This window comes from Podarcis melisellensis (genome assembly GCF_964234715.1).
Source record: "Podarcis melisellensis genome assembly, chromosome: 7".
Lineage (NCBI taxonomy): Eukaryota > Metazoa > Chordata > Lepidosauria > Squamata > Lacertidae > Podarcis > Podarcis melisellensis.
This window is the reverse complement of record NC_138539.1, coordinates 91,127,652-91,151,935: the sequence shown is the minus strand read 5'-3', so window position 1 is coordinate 91,151,935 and position 24,284 is coordinate 91,127,652. Positions and strand designations below refer to the sequence as shown.

At 43.5% G+C, this 24,284-nt stretch overlaps 1 protein-coding gene across 5 annotated transcripts in view; it reads left to right on the top strand.

The window, feature by feature from the left end:
- WBP4 (WW domain binding protein 4) overlaps nucleotides 1-24,284 on the top strand; it is a 51,481-nt gene that overhangs the window by 12,927 nt on the left and 14,270 nt on the right. For all 5 annotated transcript variants that reach the window (XM_081917881.1, XM_081917882.1, XM_081917880.1 and 2 more), the window contains one exon: nucleotides 251-456. In XM_081917881.1, coding sequence (XP_081774007.1) covers nucleotides 251-456 — 206 coding nt within the window. The remainder of the gene's footprint in view (nucleotides 1-250; nucleotides 457-24,284) is intronic.

Here is a 24,284-nt window from a genome sequence, read left to right as displayed (position 1 = left end):
CAGACCAGCAAAACACAAAAAGTAAGCCTTGTTGAAGGCTGCTTGTTTAGTTACAGCACTACATGCAGGTCCGGCTGTTTGGATATATGAATCTGTGGTGTGTAACGCACAGTTTGGGTATTAATTCCTCATGTTTGGATAAGTGAATTTCTGTATAACCAGTGTTTGGTGTGTGTGGACTCTCTTGGTTAAAGGAAGTTGTTGGTGGTGTATTGCTCAGTAGTTTGCTGTTGGCTTTATTTGCTTTCAGAGGAAAACAGAAAGTGACGACAAAGTAGAGGAAAAGCCTCACAGACGCAAAAAGATCAGCCCTTATGGGGAATGGCAAAAAGTGAAGCAGGAAAGCAGTGATATAGAGGATGTACCAGCCGTTCAGCAGGAAACCTCTCAGGCAGCATCTCGAAGAGTCAAACCTTACGGGGAATGGGAAGAAATCACGGAAGATAAAGATCCATAGTAAGTCCCAGATGCAGCGTGGAGACCATTGATTGTATACCATTTCTTGGGAGAGCGTTAAATTCCTCTGAATTCCTGTTATTGCGATCTGAACTTCAAACCGGTTTCTAACAATGTTTTGATAACGTGTAACAGAGACTTGGTTGGATGAAGCAGATAGGCCTGTTCTTGCCGCTGCTTGCCTACCAGGTTTCTCTTAACACACAACAACCCAGGACATATGGGTGGGGTGCAGTCATTAGCGTGCACCAGGCATCCTATTGGGAAGACCCAGTTTTCTGAGTGCATGTTCTGGAAGTTGGGCAATAGGGGCAGTACAGGATTCCTTTTGGTGTACCGACCTCCCCTCTGCACCAAGGATTACCTGCCTGAGCTGCTTCAGGTCATGGTGGATGTTCTCCTGGAGACACCTACTTTGATTGTCCTAGGGGATTTTAACGTCCATGCCAAAACAACCTTACAAGAAAGCATGGCCTCCATGGGGCTGTCCCTGAATAAGTTTGGCCCAGCCCATAGTCGCGGACATGCCTTAGACCTGGTATTCACCTCTATAGATGTGGGTGATCTGACACTAAATAAAAGTGAAACAAAAGGAATGCCATGGTTGGATCACTTCCTGTTACACCTGGCCTCCATGACCCTTCCCCTCTGCAGGGAGGTGGGACCAATTTGGATGTTCCACCCCCACCACTTAATGGATCCAAATGGTTTCCAGAGAGTTGTAGGGGATGTTTTATCCCCTGTTTAAGACCTTTCAGCTGATTCCCTGGTGGCCTGCTGGAATGCGGAATTAACCAGGGCTATTGACTGACTGGCTCCGAAGCACCCTCTCCGATTGCATGGAGCCCGGACTGCCCATGGTTTTCCCCAGAGCTGCGGGCGATGAAACAATAGTTGAGACGGCTAGAGCATCAGTGGTGGAATAACTCACTCTGAATCTGACTGGACATGGGTTAGAGCAGGGGTCAGCAAACTCTTTCAGCAGGGGGCCGGGCCACTGTCCCTCAGACCTTTGGGGGGCTATGTTTTTTGGGGGGCGGGGGAATGAACAAATTCCTGTGCCCCACAAATAACCCAGAGATGCATTTTAAAGAAAAGCACACATTCTACTCATGTAAAAACACCAGGCAGGCCCCACAAATAACCCAGAGATGTATTTTAAATAAAAGGACACATTCTACTCATGTAAAAACATGCTGATTTCCGGACTATCCGCGGGCCGGATTTAGAAGGTGATTGGGCCGCATCCGGCCCCCAGGCCTCAGTTTGCCTACCCATGGGTTAGAGCTCAACCTCAAGCCTACCAAGTGGCGATAGCGATGGCAAAGAGGACCTTCTTCAGACCTCTATTGCATCTGCAGGAAACTGCAGCAGGAAACTTTACAGGTGGTTTGCCATCAGGGCCTGGTAAAGACCCCAAGATCTCCTTCATGATTTCCTTGATTCGGAAAGAGGTAGACTCCACCGTGGGAGCAGGGGTAGAGTCCTGTCTAAAGTTGCATGGGATCAATTCTAATCTGTTACCTCCGATGATGTGGACAGGCTGCTTGGATGAGTGAAACCGACCACCAGTCTCCTTGATCCTTGCCCATCCTGGCTAATAAAAGCAAGCCGGGAAGGACTGGGTGATGGGCTCTGCAGAGTGGTGAATGCTTTCTTCTGTGAAGGACCCTTCCCAGAGCCTAGTCAGTGTCCTCTGCTTTTAGTTAAGTTTTTAAGTAGTTTTTAGCCACTTCTTGGTTTTAAACCCTCAGTTTTAACGTCTTACCGGTTGTTTTATTGTTTAGTCTATTGTTTTATTGTTTTAGTTTATTGTTTTATTGTTTTACTGACTCGCTGGGCAAGAGAAAGTCGCCAGAGAAAAGACCTTCACCCCTTCACCATCCTCTGTCAGCCTGTTCCTGGTGACCTAGATGTTGGAGAAAAATCTTTAAGCTGCACGGAGAGAAACTCTCCTGTTTAAGGTGAGGCCTTTGGGAGTTTCCCTTTCATCTGAGACCGACCCGCGGTGGGCCCTGCGATAAGCTTTGAAGGAGAAGCCTATATTAGTCTTACTCCTGGTCGGAGTAGGACTTCAAAGGAATGGTCTGCGTTGCTTACCGGTAGTCTCCCTGTTTGCCGGCTTGTGAGGGTGAAGGTGAAGACGCCGACTTTCATAAGAACAGGCAGTGAAATATACCCCCACTGCAAGTGCTGGTAGACTAGAAGGAAATATTTATCTCCTGAGCTGACGTTGAAATTTTATCCCCCCTCTTCTTGTTATCTGAATTATGGGATATGGGAAACGTCTTAGAGATTCCGAGGAGACAGTCCCCACTCCCTTTCCAAGATCTAAGCAAACAAGGGTTGAACCATGTCACTTTAAAGAAGGGAGTAATCTACTGGATTGTTCCTTCATGGTAGAAACTCAGAACCGCTTCAACCCATTGATTGATTGCACGTCAGCACTTAAAGACGAAGAGCGAACAATTCCACAATTAACATGCAATGTGGCCAACAGTAAGAGTGTAGTCTCTCCTCAGAAGGAGGAACTGGTCCTCGGCACGGCTAACTATATGACATTTGAACAGTCCCATTTAATAATCAAAACCTTGCACTGTATATTCAAAAGACTAGATGATCTTTCTTCCCAGCTGCACAGCCTCCAACAAAAGCTAGTTACTACTTCCCCAGCATCAGCCGGTGTTAAGTCCCTTGAAGAGAGGAAGGGGACGAGGAGTTTGTCCTTAAATAACAAACGTACTGGAAAATTTAAATACAGCCTTAACTTTCAATTAGGTCATCAATCCCTGATCTTAACACCAAGGAAAGTGAGCCTAACTATACAAAATGGGGACCCAAGATGGAGAACTCTGGGTGGTGCCAAGGATCTCCTAAAGGTGCTTTTAAATATGGAGGCATCACAAATCGACCTCTGTGCAGTCCTCCCCCTTGTCCATCATCATAAATCCCAGAGAGTCCTGCTTGCGTTCCAATCCACAAAAATTCCTACTATCATATTACGAAAGAAAGCATTTTTGTTTCGCTGTGGGATATCACCAACGAGAACATTTATAGACTCTACGCCTAAACCCTTGCTGTTGGAGGCAATAACCAAAGAGGGCTCAAAATCTACTAAACCCGATCCACCAGTGGACACCGGAGTAGGTGTTCTTCCCCAGGAGAAGAGTTATGTGGCCTCCACTCCCCTAGCAAAGAAAAATGACCATCCGGAAAGCGGCCTGACACCACCAGAAGAGATCGAACTCATTGCCTCCTTTGCAGATTTACCAGTGGTGGAACAAAAAGAAATTATCAATAGACTGGAATCGCTTAAAACCCAACTTATTAGGAAGCTCAGCACCAGAATCCTCACGCACAGTGAACATGACTCCCTAGAAGAACCAGATCATATGGATCTCCCAATATTTAATGTTAAATGTATGTCGGCAATGGAGGATAAGATACAACCCCAAGAAGCAACTACCAGTCCTTCCCTCCAAGCAGAACAACCCTCTGTGCTCTTAATAGATTTACATGACCGTCCATCGAAAAACATACCTGAAGAAAGCAGCACACAACAGGAAAAATCCCCTTCTACACATTCATCGATGCCAGACCTGGAACCTTCTTATAGCACTGACCAATTAAGAGAAGAGGTGCCTTTGCCAACCTTCCCAAATAGCCCTCTCGCCCAGCCTTATCCCTCTTTGTGGAGTACTATGGATTCAACAGCAAGACCAGTGGCGGAACTGATTGAAGACCCAACAGGCCACATAAATCAAGTAGCCCAAAAGACCAGTAGCAGGCTACAGAGAGACCAAACTTCTGACGAGACAGCTGGTTCACACTGGGCGGCCCACCAAACTCTTTTGGAAAAGGGGTCCGCCCCTGTTCAAGGTCCTACCCCTAATAGATCGAGTGGCCAAGCTCAACAGTCAGATGACCCTGTAAATCCCACTCAGCCTTTACGAGAGGTTTGTCATCAGAGGAAGATAACTGATTTCTTTATTGGCTCCCCTCTTCCCGTATTAAAGTCGAGCCAATTTTCCGAATGACAGTCAATTGGAGGAACGGGGAAATCCCAGCCTTCAATATTAAGTTGGAACATCGCTGGATGGAAAAGTAAAAAATTAGATCCTGAATTCCAAAAATATATTAATTCCTTTCTTATCATACTATTACAAGAAACTTGGGTGGAGGAGGAAATTGAGTTAAATGGCTTTGAGTTTATATGTCTGCCTGCTAGCCCGTCAACGAATGGTGGCCGCCCTAAAGGTGGCCTTACAATTGGTATCTCCCTTAAACTTCGGGCTAAACTTTCACTAGTGCATGCATTTCCGCCTTATGCTATTACCGGACTGATCTCTGGTGGAAACTTCTCTGTATTGGTTACAAATGTCTATTTCCCTCCGGGAGGATTATCAGCTGATCTTACTTTTAGATGGGAATCCCTAGAGGATTTTTTACTTTCTTGTTATCTTAAATATCCCAATGTCCCCTCCATTATTGGTGGCGACTTTAACGCTCGGATAGCCTCAAATTGGGAGGCCCTTAAAAAGTCTAAGTGGTGGATTGACCCCAGCGTTGAAGCTTACGATCTAGTATACTCCCCCACTAGAATATCAAAGGATGTAAAAGTCAATAAGGCGGGAGTGATGCTTTACCAGATGACTCTACGCCTTAATTTAATTATATTAAATGGCAGGTGTCCTCCAGACATACCAGGAGAGTTCACCCACCTGGGGTTAAAATCAAACAGTGTTCTTGACTATGTATTGGTTTCCCGGGATCTATTTTTGAATGTCACCTCTTTTAAAATTGATAATGCTCAATTCAGTGACCATCTCCCCCTGACAACCAAGTTATGTGTTGACTGGCAGTTGCTCGACCGCTCCCACCCAATCCCGGTGATTGTGGAGTCGTCCACTAAAACAAAGGGAATTAGATGGTCCCCTGCCCTCGCTCATAGATATACGGATTTTATCCGAGAAAAGTTTTCTGGTGATCAGTCGGATGTAGGAATAGTCCCGCGTGATCCTATTACCTGTTTGAATTTTTTTTCTTGCCTGACAGAAGTTTTAACTCGCTTTTTTACTTCTCCAACCTATGGAGTTAAAAACGATTTTAAATTTGGCGCCCCTTGGTACAACTCTGCTTGCAAACTAGCCAGACTCCATCTACATACAATATATAATGACTATAAACTTTCCGGTGCTCCGGCCTTACCTCCATCTTATTCCCTGGGTAAAAAAGCATACAAACAGGCCCAGAAATCGGCCAAACGGGAATGGCATTTAAATCGTTGGCAGACTATAATTTCTGCCTCAAAATCTCATAACTCCCGGAAATTTTGGTCCTTAATAAAGGGAAGAAGCATGAAATATCCCTTAATGGTGATCCCAGCCCCTACATGGGAGCAGTTCCTGAGAAAATATTTCTCAGTGGCAGAAGCTCCGGCCACTCATTGGAGACCTTCTAATCCCCTTCCTGTCTGGCCTAATACCGACCCTGCTGAAATCCTAGAATTGATAGCTGAGCTGAAAACTGGTAAGGCCCCTGGGCCTGATTTGGTCCCTGTTGAGGCTATAAAGCTTCATCCTGTATGGTGGGCAGAGATTTTAGCTAAAACGTTCGACGCAATAACTGCCACGGGCTTAATACCAGGAATGTGGAAGGAGGCCATTATAATTCCTATCTACAAAAAAGGCCCTCCCGGTGACCCAGGGAATTACCGGAATATCAGCCTGCTATCGTCCATTGGGAAAATATATGCCCGTTTTTTGCTGGCAAGGTTGATGAAGTGGTCAGTTGAGGCTGACCTGATTGGACACGAGCAAGCTGGATTTAGATCAAACCGATCCACAACAGACCAGGCAATTATTCTTTATCACTTAGCCCGGAAATACTCGACACCTCGACGGGGCCAACTTTGCGCAGCTTTCATAGATTTGAAAGCTGCGTTTGATAGTATTCCGAGGAAATTACTATGGGATAAACTTGCCGGCTGGGGAATAGATAGAAGGCTCCTGTGGCTTATCTCCCAACTTCATGCCGGGTCCGTGGCCAGGGTGAGAATATCCCCTGCTGGAGACCTGACTAACCCTGTGCCAGTAAATAAGGGTGTACGCCAGGGTTGTATTCTAGCGCCTCTTCTTTTTAACTTATTTATCAGTGATATGAGGAACCCATTAGCCGTCTCACAAAAATCTATCCATGCCCCTCGTATAGCAGATTACCGTTGTCCTCTACTTCTCTACGCAGATGATGCGGTACTACTCTCTTACTCCAGAGTGGGTTTAAGGAGGGCACTAAAGATTTTTGCGACATATTGCCATTCTAATCATCTGTCTATCAACCACACCAAGTCCAAAGTACTGATATTTTCAAGGAGTCGAAAACTTTATTCATGGAAACTGGAGGGCACAAAAATTGAACAAGTACATAAATTTAAATATTTAGGAATTTATTTTCAATATAATTTAGGGTGGAAAGCGCACGTTGAATATATTCAAAACAAGACAAAAGCCCTATCACACTCCCTCCTCCATTTTTTCTACTCTGAGGGGGCCTTATTCATCCCTGCGGCCTTGAAAGTGTATAGCATCAAAGTGATGGCCACAATGGCCTATGCTGCACCTTTATGGGCTGCCTTTGCAAACCTCTCACCTTTAGAGACACTTCAAAGCCAATTCTTACGCCGACTCCTAAAATTACCAACATGCGTAAGTAATGCGGCTATCCGCTTAGAAATGAAGATCCCCTCAGTGGAGTTAGTTATATGGAGGAGAGTTTTGATTTATTGGATATCTCTATGGCATAAACTCCCGAACCACTATCTCATTCAATGCATGTGGCGTGATGACTTCACAAATTCGTGGTCAGAAAAAATCCATGCCAAATTGCTGTCCTATGAGATCTCGCCCTCTGAACTGCTCAAGCTGGATCTAAATATGGCAAAAAAGTGTATAAATCAAAGGCTGGATGATGTGGAGCTATTCCAAAATTTCATAGCTGGCGGTGGAGCCTGTTCGCCGTTAAATTTCGGCATAACCCCTATCTACCGCGCTCCGTCCTACTTAACATCGCTAATGGCCGCGTCTCACCGATATGCCTTCATTAGAGCTAGGTTCAATGTCTTTCCAACAAATGTGCTGAGACATAGATTCACTAAGGGCCAAGTCTCTTCAATGTGTGCTTGTGAAATGAGAACATCTGAATCTCTACATCATGTTATGTTTATCTGCCCTTTATACAGTTCAGTCCGTGCTAGTATACTAAACCCCATAATCCAGCCCATGGCCGACAAACCAGTAGACCTCCAGCTCGCCTGGGTTCTTCAAGATGTGGATCCTTATATTACCCTACAGGTTGCTAAACTCCTAACAGCCGTCCTCTCGTACAAGAGACGGAACGGAATGTTAGCTGATTATTGATAGTTATAAGAATTTTCTATAATGACATCAGATATTGATTTTAATGTAGTGCCTAAAATTTTTAATTCTTAATCTTAATCCTTTCTTATGAATGGCTAATATCTGCCCTTGTGAGTTGTGAATTGTGTTATATTATTTGTGGTTTGTACGAGTCCGCTGGGTTTTTTTTTTGTGTGTGTGTGTGTTTCATGATGGGCGTAAAGCCGAAATAAACATTTTGATTTGACCCTTCCCAGACCCACTGAAAGAGGCAGTTATTAAACTGCTTCTTAAAAAACATCTTTGGACCCAGCCAATATGGCCAATTATCGCCCAGTCTCAAATCTTCCATTCTTGGGCAAGGTGATTGAGCAGGTTGTTGCTGAACAACTGAATGCAAACCATTTGGATCCCTTTGATCCTGGAACTGAAACTGCCTTGGTTGCACTGGTGGATGATCTCCGGCAGGCTAGGAACAAAGGTGAAAGCTATTTCCTTTTTTTAAAAAAATGAATAAAAATATTTTTCATTTTTTAAACAAAATTTTTATACATTCACATTTGTTGTTGTTGTTTAGTCGTTAGATTTTATTTTTATTTTTTACTTTTGTTGTTTAGTCACGTCCGACTCTTCGTGATCCCATGGACCAGAGCACGCCAGGCACTCCTGTCTTCCACTGCCTCCCTCAGTTTGGTCAGACTCATGTTTGTAGCTTCGAGGATACTGTCCAACCATCTCGTCCTCTGTCGTCCCCTTTTCCTTGTGCCCTCCATCTTTCCCATCATCAGGGTCTTTTCCAGGGAGTCTTCTCTTCTCATGAGGTGGCCAAAGTATTGGAGCCTCAGCTTCACTATCTGTCCTTCCAGTGAGCACTCAGGGCTGATTTCCTCAAGAATGGATAGGTTTGATCTTCTTGCAGTCCATGGGATTCTTGACCATGGCCTTAACTATACGGACCTTTGTTGGCAAGGTGATGTCTCTGCTTTTTAAGATGCTGTCTAGGTTTGCCATCACCTTTCTCCCAAGGAGCAGGCGTCTTTTAATTTTGTGACTGCTGTCACCATCTGCAGTGATCATGGAGCCCAAGAAAGTAAAATCTCTCACTGCCTCCATTTCTTTCCCTTCTATTTGCCAGGAGGTGATGGGACCAGTGGCCATGATCTTCGTTTATTTGATGTTGAGCTTCAGACCATATTTTGCGCTCTCCTCTTTCACCCTCATTAAAAGGTTCTTTAATTCCTCCTCACTTTTGACTTCCGGGTTGGCGCCATCGCCAAATGGCAGACTCCCTCCGAGCTCCGGAGGGAGCCTGCTCGGCAGGGGCTGGGTTCTACCGCGCCGGCGACGCGGGGACCCTCAAAAACCATGGGCGCTGAAACCCATGGACATGGTGACTCGGCTGGCACCTTTTGCGCCCCCCACCGACCCGCGAAGGAGCCTTTTTAAAGGCTGCGGAACGGGTGACGGGGGGGTGGTGCTTTGAGTCCTCCGCTTCCCCTGCCGAGAGAAGCCGCATGCCATTCGACGGAGAGCGCTGACTTCTTCCATTGAAGATCTGGACTTAAAAGAATAACCCGTGAGTAATTGGAACCTGGATTAAAAAGGGAGAAAAATAATTTTTTTTCAAATTCGGAGCGAGCGGGGGAGGTGCAAAAAAGGAAGTCAGCCTCCCCCCTGTTGTAGAGGAGCTAAAGCAAAGGATTTGACAACTAAGATCGAGCGCAACCTTACTTTGATAAAGCCACTTAATTCCGCGATGGAAAATTATAAGCCTGGGCTGGAGGAGAAAAGTGGAATCTGAACTAAAATGCAACCCCCCCCCCCCCCCGAAACCCCGGGAGCGATCTGTGAGAGTGCCGGGAGAGGAGAAAGAGAGGTTTTGACAGCTGTCAAAGGAGATGTCAAGTGGAAGAGTAAAAGAGAACTTTGTTACGATGACTTTGCTGGTTATAGTTGTTACAAATTGGATATAAATTGTTTAAAACAAGGAACAATAAGTTACTTTGACTGTTGGGTGTGATCTGGAAGGAAACAGAGTTACTATAATCCCTCTAGAGGAGTTGTGGGACATTACAAGTATTGTTGGCATAGAATTGGAAAAGGACTTTTTATCTCCTGGGAAACTGCAGAAATGGAACATTATTTTGTCTACAGAGGTCTACACACTAAAGGAGACAATGGATTTATCTATTGAAGAATGGAAGGGACTTGACGTAATGTTTTGTACCTGAATAACAAAGCCTCTGCAGAGGAATTAGAAGCTTTTGGAATTAGAACATTTGTGCAGGAGAGCAGGGGGGGAAAAGGAAGAGAGAGATCAACAAGAATAACAAGAATAACAAGAATTGGACATTTGGGACATTCAGATCTGAAAGGTTTAAAGAAATAAAAAATGGAGCTTTTACTCTTAATTACAAAGATCTGGATGGAAAAAATGGACATTTTTGAATCAGACTCCTTCCAAGATTGGACATTCAATATTAAAGAGGATTAAAAAGACGGCAAAAATTATTAAAAAGACGGCAAAGTGGACTGGTGAAGAACTATGGTTTAGATCTGGGAGCTCCAGGACGACAGCAGACATTGATGGACATTGGGAACGCAACCGGGAAAGGGGGGGAGGGAAATTTGGAATCCAAAGGGTGCTAAATTACATTTTATTCTTTTTTTTATATCTTTCTTGATTTTAATCTGTATTCTATATTAAAGAGGGGAACTCGTGGAAGGGACTAGGTCGATTTTAGGAGATGGGAAAAAATCTTTTTTAAATTGGGTCAATGATAATAAGTTTAAAATTTGGGGTAAGAATTTGTTGAATCTATGTGAAAGAAGTGGAATACAAGAGGGGGAGGGGTGGGGAAGTCCTGGAAGGATGTTCATGAAATTAAAGTCTTGATTGTGGACGCTTTTCTTTCTCTTTTTCTTTCTCTGTTATATTTGAAAATCTTTAATAAATATTATTAAAAAAATAATAATAATAATTCCTCCTCACTTTCTGCCATCAAGGTTATGTCATCTGCATATCTGAGGTTGTTGATATTTCTTCTGGCGATCTTAATTCCAGCTTGGGATTCATCCAGCCCAGCCTTTCGCATGATGAATTCTGCATATAAGTTAAATAAGCAGGGAGACAATATACAGCCTTGCCGTATTCCTTTCCCAACTTTGAACCAGTCAGTTGTTCCCTATCCAGTTCTAACTGTAGCTTCTTGTCCCACATAGAGATTTCTCATGAGGCACTCCCATTTCTTTAAGAACTTGCTGTAGTTTGCTGTGGTCGACACAGTCAAAGGCTTTTGCATAGTCAATGAAGCAGAAGTAGATGTTTTTCTGGAACTCTCTAGCTTTCTTCATAATCCAGCACATGTTTGCAATTTGGTCTCTGGTTCCTCTGCCCCTTGCACTTCTGGGAGTTCTCAGTCCACATACTGCTTAAGCCTGCCTTGTAGAATTTTAAGCATAACCTTGCTAGCGTGTGAAATGAGTGCAATTGTGTGGTAGTTGGAGCATTCTTTGGCACTGCCCTTATTTGGGATTGGGATCTAGACTGATCTTCTCCAATCCTCTGGCCACTGCTGAGTTTTCCAAATTTGCTGGCATATTGAGTGGAGCACCTTAACAGCATCATCGTTTAAAATTTAAAATAGTTCAGCTGGAATATCATCACTTCCACTGGCCTTGTTATTAGCAGTGCTTTCTAAGGCCCATTTGACTTCACTCTCCAGGATGTCTGGCTCAAGGTCAGCAACCACACTACCTGGGGTGTATGAGACATCCATATCTTTCTGGTATAATTCCTCTGTGTATTCTTGCCACCACTTCTTGATGTCTTCTGCTTCTGTTAGGTCATTTCCACTTTTGTCTTTTATTATGGTAATCCTTGTACGAAATGTTCCTTTCATATCTCCAATTTTCTTGAACAGATCTCTGCTTTTTCCCATTCTATTGTTTTCCTCTGTTTCTTTGCATTGCTCGTTTAAGAAGGCCTTCTTGTCTCTCCTTGCTATTTTTTGGAAATCTGAACAAAGAAACAGTGGGGTCACTCAGAGGAGAAGATGGTGAAATGCAAACAGGGGACACAGAAAGGGCTGAACTCCTCAATGCCTTCTTTGCCTCAGTCTTCTCCGATAAAGAAAACAATGCCCGACCTGAAGAATTTGGAGCAAAGGATTCAACAGAGGAAACACAGGCCAGAATAACTAAGGAGATAGTACAAGAATACTTGGCTAGTTTAGATGTATTCAAGTCTCCAGGGCCAGATGAACTGCATCCAAGAGTATTAAAAGAACTGGCAGGTGTGATCTCAGAACCACTGGCAGTCATCTTTGAGAATTCCTGGAGAACAGGCGAAGTTCCGGCAGACTGGAGGAGGGCAAATGTTGTCCCTATTTTCAAAAAGGGGGAAAGAGAGGACCCAAATAATTACCGCCCAGTCAGTCTGACATCAATACCAGGGAAGATTCTGGAGCAGATCATTAAGCAAACAGTCTGTGAGCACCTAGGAAGGAATGCTGTGATCACCAATAGTCAGCATGGATTTCTGAAAAATAAGTCATGTCAGACTAACCTGATCTCGTTTTTTGACAGAATTACAACCCTGGTAGATGAAGGGAACGCAGTGGATGTAGCCTACCTTGATTTCAGCAAGGCATTTGACAAGGTGCCCCATGATATTCTTGTAAAGAAGCTGGTAAAATGCGGAGTTAACTATGCTACCACTCAGTGGATTTGTAACTGGCTGACTGACTGACCAAACCCAAAGGGTGCTCATCAATGGTTCCTCTTCATCCTGGAGAAGAGTGACTAGTGGGGTGCCACAGGGTTCTGTCTTGGGCCCGGTCTTATTCAACATCTTTATCAACGACTTGGACGATAGACTCAAGGGCATCCTGATCAAATTTGCAGATGACACCAAACTGGGAGGGGTGGCTAACACCCCAGAGGACAGGATCACACTTCAAAACGACCTTGACAGATTAGAGAACTGGGCCAAAACAAACAAGATGAATTTTAACAGGGAGAAATGTAAAGTATTGTACTTGGGCAAAAAAAAAATGACAGGCACAAATACAAGATGGGTGACACCTGGCTTGAGAGCAGTACATGTGAAAAGGATCTAGGAGTCTTGGTTGACCACAAACTTGACATGAGCCAAAAGTGTGACGCAGCAGCTAAAAAAGCTAATGCAATTCTGGGCTGCATCAATAGGAGTATAGCATCTAGATCAAGGGAAGTAATAGTGCCACTGTATTCTGCTCTGGTCAGACCTCACCTGGAGTACTGTGTCAAGTTCTGGGCACCACAGTTCAAGAAGGACATTGACCAACTGGAACGTGTCCAGAGGAGGGCAACCAAAATGGTCAAAGGCCTGGAAACGATGCCTTATGAGGAACGGCTAAGGGAGCTGGGCATGTTTAGCCTGTTCAAATATATAAAAGGATGTCACATAGAGGAGGGAGAAAGGTTGTTTTCTGCTGCTCCAGAGAAGCGGACACGGAGCAATGGATCCAAATTACAAGAAAGAAGATTCCACCTAAACATTAGGAAGAACTTCCTGACAGTAAGAGCTGTTTGACAGTGGAATTTGCTGCCAAGGAGTGTGGCGGAGTCTCCTTCTTTGGAGGTCTTTAAGCAGAGGCTTGACAACCATATGTCAGGAGTGCTCTGATGGTGTTTCCTGCTTGGCAGGGGGGTGGACTCGATGGCCCTTGTGGTATCTTCCGATTCTATGATCACCAGATGGGCAGCATCAAAATCAGATTGATTATATTTCTGCAGCCAAAGATGGATAAGCTCTATACAGTCAGCAAAAACAAGACCTGGAGCTGACTGTGGCTCAGATCATCAGTTTCTTATAGCAAAATGCAAGCTTAATGGACATGGTGATGTTCATGTGTAGAGCCGTCTCTTGTGTTGTTGGAAAAGAGTGTTTGTGATGACCAGCTTGTTCTCTTGGCAGAACTCTATTAGCCTTTGCCCTGCTTCGTTTTGAACTCCAAGGCCAAACTTGCCAGTTGTTCCTTTTATCTCTTGACTCCCTACTTTAGCATTCCAATCCCCTATAATGAGAAGAACATCCTTCTTTGGTGTCATTTCTATAAGGTGTTGTAAGTCTTCATAGAACTGGTCAATTTCAGTTTCTTCAGCACCAGTGGTTGGTGCGTAAAACTTGGATTACTGTGATGTTAAAAGGTCTGCCTTGGATTCATATTGAGATCATTCTATCATTTTTGTTTTTGTTTTTTGTTTGTTTTTTTAAATAATATTTATTAAAGTTACAAAAATGAGAAGAAAAAAAGAGAAACAAAAAATACAAAATACAGAAAAATAAAAACACTTAAAAACGAATCAGTCTTTCCATGTCTTGTCTTTCATTTGCTTGTTTCCCTGACCTCCTCACACCTCCCTTTTTTGTATTCTAGTTCAATAGTTGTTTCAGCAAGTCCTTACCATTTTTGCTTTTATCTTAATATATTGTAACTTTATATTTTCACCTGTTAAGTCCATTTTTACATACCCCTTTGTAACATTATTGCTAAAACCACATAACTTCATTCCAGCATCCTTCTAACATTCCCTAATTTTACAGTGTTTCTGTAGATAGTCTTTAAATTTCTTCCAATCTTCTACCGACTGTTCTCCCTGGTCTCGGATTCTGCCAGTCATTTCCGCCAGTTCCATGTAGTCCATCAACTTCATCTGCCATTCTTCCCGGGTGGGTAAATCTTGTGTCTTCCAATACTTTGCGATGAGTATTCTTGCTGCTGTTGTTGCATACATAAAGAAAGTTCTATCCTTCTTTGGCACCAATTGGCTGACCATGCCCAGGAGAAAGGCCTCTGGTTTCTTCAGGAAGGTATATTTAAATACCTTTTTCAGTTCATTATAGATCATCTCCCAGAAAGCCTTAATCCTTGGGCACGTCCACCAAAGGTGAAAGAATGTACCTTCATTTTCTTTACATTTCCAGCGCTTATTATCGGGCAAATGATATATTTTTGCAAGCTTGACTGGTGTCATGTACCACCTGTATATCATTTTCATAATATTCTCTCTTAAGGCATTACATGCTGTAAATTTCATACCTGTGGTCCACAGCCAACATAATGTTATGTCTGACATCTTGTGCCCATTTTATCATAGCAGATTTCACCGTTTCATCCTGAGTATTCCATTTCAACAGCAAGTTAGACATTCTTGATAATATCTTAGTTTTGGGATCTAACAGTTCTGTTTCCAATTTTGATTTTTCCACCTGGAAGCCAATTTTCTTGTCCAAATTGTAAGCCTCCCTTATTTGATAATAATGAAGCCAATCTCGCACTTTGTCTTTTAGTTTCTCAAAGCTCTGCAATTTCAATTTATCTCCTTCTTGTTCCAAAATCTCCCAATATTTCGGCCATTTGGCCTCCATATTGAGCTTTTTCTGAGCCTTCGCTTCCATCGGTGACAACCACCTTGGGGTTTTATTTTCAAGTAGGTCTTTATATCTTATCCAGACATTGAATAATGCTTTCCTGACAATATGGTTTTTAAATGCTTTGTGTGCTTTGACCTTATCATACCACAAATATGCATGCCACCCAAATACATTATTGAAACCTTCTAAATCCAAAATGTCTGTGTTCTCAAGAAGCAGCCATTCTTTCAGCCAGCAAAATGCAGCTGATTCATAGTAAAGTTTAAGGTCTGGCAGGGCAAATCCACCTCTTTCTTTTGCATCAGTTAGTATTTTAAATTTTATTCTGGGCTTCTTGCCCTGCCAGACAAATCTGGAAATATCTCTCTGCCACTTCTTGAAACAGTCCATTTTATCCAAAATTTGCAATGATTGAAACAAAAACAACATTCTTGGCAATACATTCATTTTTATAGCAGCAATACGGCCTAGTAAAGAAAGTTTCAAGTTTGACCATATTTCTAAATCCTTTTTCACTTCTGACCAGCGTTTTTCATTGTTATCTTTAAATAAGTTCACATTCTTAGCAGTCATATTAACCCCCAGGTATTTTACTTTCTTAACCAGTGTTAAACCTGTCTCCTTCTGAAACCTCTATTTCTCAATCGCTGTTAGATTTTTCTCTAAAACCTTAGTTTTTAACTTATTCAACTTGAATCCTGAAACCTGACCAAATTCTTGAATCAGTTCCAATACTCTTTTGGTACTAGATTCTGGCTCCTGTAATGTCAGTACTAGATCGTCTGCAAATGCTTTCAATTTGTACTGTTTGGCTCTGACTTGTATACCTTTGACCAATTGGTCCCTTCTGATCATATTTAGGAGAACCTCCAGGACCGAAATAAAGAGCAATGGGGAAACCTTGTTGTGTCCCTTTCTCTATCTTAAATTCCTCCGTCACCACATTATTAACAATTAGTTTGGCCTTTTGTTCTGAATAAATTGCACCTATACCATTTCCAAAACCTTGACCAACCCCCATCCCCTGGAGATTCTTCTTCATAAAACTCCAAGAAATGTTGTCAAAAGCTTTCTCCAAGTCTACAAATATCAAAGCTGCTTTAGTATTAATGTTCACTTGTAATTTTTCTAAGATATTAATTATATTTCTCGTGTTGTCAGACAAGTGTCTGCCCGGGAGAAAGCCTGCTTGATCTTTATGTATCTCTTCCGCTGGTACTTTTTAAAATCTTTTGGCCAAAATATCTGCAAAAATTTTGTAATCCACTTTAAGCAGAGATACGGGGCGGTAATTCTTAAGTTGTGTCTTCTCAGACTCAATTTTCGGTATAAGTGTAATATAAGCTTCCTTCCACGACTCTGGTGCTTTTTTCCCTTCCAAAATTCCATTACAAACTTCCTTTAATGGTTGTATTATCCAATCTTTCAAGGATCTATAATATCTTGAAGTTAAGCTGTCCGGCCCTGGAGATTTACTCAGTTGCATATTCTGGATGGCACCTTCTACCTCCTTGTTCAGTTATTTTATAGTTCAGCATTAACTTATTTTCTTGAGAGATTTTTTGTAGTCCATTTATTTTCAAAAATTGATCTATATCAATTTCTTTCTGTGGCCCTTGTGTACATACCGTAAATTTTGCTCCATAACACGCAGTTTTTTTCTCCTAGAAAGTAAGGGGAAATGTCTGCGCGTGTTATGGAGCGAATGCCTACAGATGGCGGGGGAATTTGCTGCAGTCGTGAGCAGTCCGTGGCTCGCTTTGAAACAGCAAAGCGGATGTAAGCGGCTCCTGTCAGCTAGCGGAGCCGGGGAGGAGGGAGAGAAGCAGAGCGGGAGTTGGCTGCTTTAAAACAACCCCGTGCTCTCTGTCCCTGCCTGCAGTTTTTTTGCTGTCCGATTTTGGATTAGCCACTGTAGGGGCTGTGTGTGTGTGTGTGCTCCTCCTCCTGCTTCCCCTTCACTCTCCCAGCGCCCCTGCGCTCTCCCTCCGACTTTAGAATTGACACTCTGTGTGTCTCTGTGTGTGTGAGGGCTCCTTCTCTTGCTTCCCGTTCACTCTCCCAGCGCCCCTGCGCGCCCCTGCGACTTTAGGATTGACACTGTGTGTCTGTGTGTGTGTGAGGCATCGTTCTCCTTCTCTTGCTTCCCGTTCACTCTCCCAGCGCCCCTGCGCGCCCCTGCGACTTTAGGATTGACACTGTGTGTCTGTCTGTGTGTGAGGCATCATTCTCCTTCTCTTGCTTCCATTCACTCTCCCTGCGCCCCTGCACTCTCCCAGCGCCCTGCGACTTTAGGGCCAGTTCTCTCTGTGTGTGTGTGTGTGTGTTTTGACCTCACTGCGCTTGTTGGGGAGGAGTGTTGGTCGCAATTTTTCTTGATTTGTCTCAGAGTGGTTACTATCGTGGTTTTCTTACCGGGGAGGAGGGAGAGAAGCAGAGCCTGCATGTTTTAAAGGAGCAAAGCCGGAGAGGAGCCTCTCCTGCATTATTCGCAGCATCCTTCTCCACACCCCCCACATGTGCTCCTTGTCCCTTGAGTGTTTTTCCTTCCCTCCCCACTTAAAACGTGGTTACAAAGCACGGATCCACATGGATCCTCAGGATTTTTGTATTGGGCTACCCCAAACTCACTGTCAGATCACATGTCTGTGGCCACAGCATGAACCACAAAAATCATACATCCACTGTTTCGTTTAGAATATTTTTCTTGTTTTCCTCCTCTAAAAACTGCGTGCGTGTTATGGTCAGGTGCGTGTTATAGAGCGAAAAATACGGTAATTGTTTAAAGTACCTCTGGAAACATTTTCTAATCTCCACTGGATTCTGTATATTCTTTCCTTCCACTTCCAAATTTGTAATAGTGTTGAGTTTTTGTCTTCTTTTCATTTGCCAGGCTAGCAATTTCCCACGTTTATTAGCCGATTTGAACGTCTTTTGTCTCATCTACAGATAGGTAGCTGTGTTGGTCTGCCATAGTCAAAACAAAAAAAAATCCTTCTGAAGAAGTGTGCATGCACACGAAAGCTCATACCAAGAACTAACTTAGTTGGTCTTTAAGGTGCTACTGGAAGGAATTTTTTTTGTTTTGTCTCATCTGTTTGATTTTCCACTCTATTTCCTGGTTCATCATTTTCATATATTGTACTTGATATAACTTTATTTCTCTCAGAATCTCTTGCGACTTTGGTTTCGCTCTCAATTTCTTCTCACCTTTTATTTTCTCCAAAATTTTATCTTTTTTCTCATTTTTATTTCTCTTCTTTATTGCATTCTGTTGTATCAGAAACCCTCTCATAACCGCTTTGCTTGCGTCCCAGATTACTCTTTTTTCAACGGTGGTATTCATATTTATCTCAAAATAGTCTCTCAATGTTTTTTGGGCCTTCTTGGTCACTTCTTCGTCTCTAAACAAGGTGTCATTCATCCTCCATCTGAAGGAGCCGATTGGTGTTAGTTTCATCTCCATTTTCACAGCATTGTGGTCGGAGCAGGTTTTAGGACAAATTTCCACTTTTCTAGTCTTTGGAGCCAGTCCTCTAGTTATCCAGATTTGGTCAATTATTGTCCATGTCATTTTGGCTTCAGAGAAGAAAGTTCCCTCTCTACCCAAGGGGTTCTTTGTTCTCCAAATATCAACTAAGTCCAAATTGTCAGTCATCTCAAAAAAGGTTTTTGGTAGTCTGCCGTCCTTAGTAACTACCTGCCTCTGTGCCTTGTCCATATTTGTAGATACCACTCCATTCATATCCCCCATCATGATCATATTGTAATCCAAATAGTCCAACAAAGTCTCATGCAACTTTTTGAAAAATTCTGATTTTCCCTCATTCGGTGCATAAACGCCTACTATCAAGAATTTCTCTCCTTGTAGTTGAATTTCAATTGCCACAAATCTTCCTTGATCATCTTTAAATATAAATTTCGGTGATAGGCTATCCTTTGCATAAATTACTACTCTTTTTTTTAACTTTGTCTGATGAAATAAACTCTTGGCCCAATCTTTTATTAATCAATACTTTCCTGTTGAGCCTTGTCACATGTGTTTCCTGTAGGCAAATCAAATCCAATTGTTCCTTTTTTAATAAATGAAAGACTCTTTTCCTTTTTTGAGGCAGGTTAAGTCCATTAGTATTCCAACTCAGTAGTTGCAGGGCCATGATGTAGTTATTTTGGTTTTCCTCCAACTGCACCAAGTGCTTGCTCTTGTTCTGTCAGTGGTATTACTGTTACTTTCTCTGGACAGTCCAATCCGAAGGGTAGTCTTGCTATGTCTAGTATTCCTCTATTTGGTAATCTTTTGTCCAATGCTCTTTGTTCTAGTCCTCTGTCAAATGGTTCTCTGTCCAGTGCTGTTGGCTCTTCTCCAGATTCTTTCTGTAAATCTTTTCCGTAATCTTTCAGAAATTTTTCTTTGTCATCCACTGATCTTATTTTTATCTTTCTTCCTTTAAAGCTAAAAGATAGGCCTTGGGGAAATTCCCACCTGAAGATAAGTCTATTCCTTCTCAGCAAGGCAACCAAATCTCCATAATTGGACCTAAGGTCCAAAAGATATTTTGGAATATCTTTAAATATTTCCACTCTTGTTTGATGTATTTCCAAAGTCTTCTGGAAGTGCAAACCCAAAATTTTGTCTCTCCCCTCTTTTGTTCAAAGGGTAATCAAACAGTCTCTCACCCTGTTCTTCTTCCTCCCTCTTCCAAGTCTGAAAGCACTCACAATCTTGAAACCTTCTTTTTCCAAATCCAATTCCCAAAAATCTGCAAATTCCTGCATAAGAAAATCTGTCAGATTGTCCTTCTCTAATTCAGGCACAGCTCTGAGCCTCAAGTTTGATTGTTTCTCCTTAAGTTCAATCATAGAAAGCGTCAACCTGTGGTCCTCAAGTTGCCTCTGTATACCTGGAATCTTCTCTACGGCAGCTGCTTTTTCCTTAGCTGTCTGTCGAGTCAGGGTAGACTCCTGTAGCAGTTTCTCAATAGTTTCTGTGTTGGTATTTACCTTTTGTCCCAAATTATTAATACTTATAGTATTTTGATCAATTTTAGTTGATGCTTCAACCACCTGTTTACTTAGTTTTTCCAATGATTCATTTATCTTGCCTAATGCAACTGCTAAAGCTTCTTCAGATGACATACCTTTTGACTTAGATTGTGTGGCTGCAGCCGCAGATGAGGCAGAAGGGCCAGATGTTGATGGTCTTCGCTGCCAAGATTTTCCAGATGTTGTTTTGTCTTGAAGATGTTGTTTTATCTTAATGCAACTGCTAAAGCTTCTTCAGATGACATACCTTTTGACTTAGATTGTGTGGCTGCAGCCGCAGATAAGGCAGAAGGGCCAGATGTTGATGGTCTTCGCTGCCAAGATTTCCCAGATGTTGTTTTGTCTTGAAGAGAATCTACTTTTTCTTTTCCATCTCCCATAACACTTCATTTGAATACCCAAGGTCAATCCCACGGCCACAGTTTGTTTTGAAGTGGAAAATTCCCCTGGCCCAATTGTTAACAATTTCAGAAACTTCCTCTAGGGGGACACAGTATCAGTCTACTTGTTGTATTACAAAGTAGCACTTTTTAAACCCCCCTCCTTCAAGCAGAAAAAAGGATAAAAGTCAGTTTCAATTTCAGTTACTTTTCTGTTACTTCCCTTTCTAAGATCAGTTGGAGACAGCCAAAAATAATGTATCTCCCTTGCAGAGCTAGCTGTCAAAAGATACTCTATTCACAAGCAGTGCGCTTCCAAATGCAGCAGTCTTATTGTCCATTGGCAGCCCGTTCCCAGGTTTTGAGCAGTAGATCTTTATTTCCTTCCCTCTCTCTTGCAGGCATATATAGTTCAAGCCTCTCCCCCCTCTTCTCCTGCATCCAAGGGGGAATCACTTATTTAGGTGTTGGGATTTTAGTCAATTTTCCAAGGCTTTAGCTTACAACTTCTTTGCTTTAGTCTATTTACAAAAGCGGAAGGCGGACTTCCTGTTTATACTTTCCCGCTTCGGTGCCAAATTAAGTCTTTGTTTTTCCTTGCCTTTTCCAATTTATCCTACTCACGGGTAGTTGCTTTTGGGGTCGAATTGTCTCAGGAAGAAGTCAGCGCTCTCCGATAATGGCTGTGCGGCTTCGCTCCGTGGAGGTAGCAGTTGACTCTCAGCACCGCCCCGCTTCGCTCCGGAGCCCGTAGTCGGGTTTCCTTGCGAATTGGGGGGGGCGCAAAGGGTGCCTGCCGAGTCCCACGTTCACAGGCTTCACCCCGCCTATGATTTAAGAAGGGTCTCCGCTTCGCCGTAGCGGTTTGACCCGATTTCCGCGGAGCAGGTCCCTCAGAGTCAGAGGGAGTCCGCCATTACCGATGGCGCTAAACCCGGAAGTCCATTCTATCATTTTTGAGATTGCACCCCAGTACAGCTTTCGCCACTCTTTTGTTGACTATGAGGGCCACTCCATTTCTTTTACGGGATTCTTGCCCACAGTAGTAGATATGATGGTCATCCGAACTGAATTCGCCCATTCCCGTCCATTTTAGTTCACTGGTGCCCAGGATGTCAATATTTATTCTTGCCATCTCATTTTTGACCACATCCAACTTACCAAGGTTCATGGTTCTTACATTCCAGGTTCCTATGCAATATTTTTCTTTACAGCATTGGACTTTCCTTTCACTTCCAGGCATATCTGCAACTGAGCGTCCTTTCAGCTTTGGCCCAGCCGCTTCATTAGCTCTGAATCTACTTGTACTTGTCCTCCGCTCTTCCTCAGTAGCATGTTGGACGCCTTCCGACCTGAGGGGCTCATCTTTCAGCATCATAACTTTTATATGCCTGTTGCCTTTGTCCATGGAGTTTTCTTGGCAGGGATACTGGAGTGGCTTGCCGGTTCCTCCTCCAGGTGGATCACATTTGGTCAAAACTCCACTATGACCTGTTCATCTTGGGTGGCCCTGCACAGCATAGCTCATAGCTTCTCTGAGTTATTCAGGCCCCTTCGCCACGGCAAGGCAGTGATCCATGAAGGGGACATTCACATTATTTTCAATTTTTTCACTCCTGGGATTACTTAGATCCCTTGGCCTCCCCCAACCCTACACAAATTTTCTCCTATTTCTTTGCATCTAAACACATTTTTCTAAAAAAATAAAAAAATAAACACATTTTTCTAGTTCATTTTCTCACTCTTCTTTCCTTTAACTAATATTACATTATTTGTGTTACAATAAGCTGTTTCCTAGTTCTGCTGGATCTCTCAGCAGCCTTTGTTACCATCAAGCATAACATTCTTCTGGACCGTCTAGAGGAGCTGGGGGCACTGTTATACGGTGGTTCCATTCCCTCCTCCTGGGCCGTGTCCAGAAAGTGGTGTTGGGGGATGAGTATTTGGAACCCTGGTCTCTCACTTGTGGGGTGCCTCAGGGTTCCGTCCTTTCTTCGTTATTGGGGGGTTTTGGCTGGGTGTGCCTCAGTATGCAGAAGATACCCAGCTCTACCTCTCTTTTAAATCACAACCAGTGAAGGCGGTGAAGGTCCTATGTGAGTGTCTGGAGGCAGTTGGAGGATGGATGGTGGCTAACAGATTCAGGCTGAATCCTGACAAGACAGAAATACTGTTTTGGGGGGATGGGGTGGGCAGGTATAGGGGACTCCTTGGTCCTGAATGTGGTAACTGTGCCCCTGAAAGACTAGGTGCACAGCCTGGGAGTCATTTTGGACTCACAGCTGTCCATGGAGGCTCAAGGCAATTCTGTGTCCAGAGCAGCTGTCTCCCAGCTCCATCTGGTACGCAGGCTGAGACCCTCCCTGCCTGCAGAATGTCTCGCAAGACTGGTGCATGCTCTGGTTATCTCCTGCTTGGACTACTGCAATGTGCTCTATGAGCACATTTGAAGGTGACCCAGAAACTACAACTAATCCAAAATGTGGCAACTAGACTGGTGACTGGGAGTATCCGCCGAGTCGACATAACACCAGTCTTCCAGCGAGGCACCATGGCGGCTGCCATGGCAGAAAACAGCTTCTGAAGCCAGCCAGAGTAAACGGCTCTGGCTGGCTGACTCCCGGGCTGCCAGGACTGCTGCCGCCAGCGCCGCTAGCAGAGAGGAATCGGGGGTGCCCGGTATGTCTACTGGAGGAGCCTAACCCACCCACCCCCCGTGGCTTTGATCGAGCTGGGAAGGCACCCAGGCACCCTTCCAACGGCCCAGAGGAGCTCCAGGGCCAGGAGGACCACGGAGCTAGTGCGAAGGAAAAGGAAAGGGGGAAAGAGGAAGAAAGAAAAAGGAGCCCCAAGCTCTTTTTATTTATTTTCCTTTTTAGGGTTTGTCTGTTTCTTGCTTCCTCTTTCCCTCTTAACCCCTACATCTACATACATATACCTCCCCACCCACTTTCATTAATAACCCCCCTCCCCACGGTCCCTTACCTCATACCATAATTAGAACCACCACTACAATATATTATCATTGTTACTACTTTGCTTTCTCTCTCCCCCCCTTTCTTCCTTCCCCTCTTTCTCTCACTCTCCTATTTTATTCTCTAATCTCCCCCCCCTTCTCCTAAATCCCTTTCTTCTCCTTTCCAACCTTTTGCCCCTATATTGCTTTGTTTGGTTCTGTCCTAAACACACCCTTGCCAGCATTAAATCTCTTAACTAACCCCTAATCCCACCTTCCACCCCTAACTGGACCCCAGTACCCCTAATAATAAACCTTTATTGTCACTACACCACCTGTGTGCAGTGAAATTAAACGAGCCCCCCCCAAACATACACTCAGTCTTGTTCGCGCTCTGTGTGCTTGTCAGAAGTCAATTACACCACTATTTTTTTCCCATTCAGCAGCCCAACAGCCCACGTATAAAAACTGTTCTTTAACCTGTTGGTGTGGCTGACTATACTTCTGTATCTCCTGCCCGAAGGTAGGAGATTAAAGAAGTGCTGGCCAGGGTATGAGTCATCCCTAAGAATTTTCCTCGCTCTCCTGGGGCAGTGGTCTCCCGCGATGTCATCTAGCGAACTCCGAGGACAGTC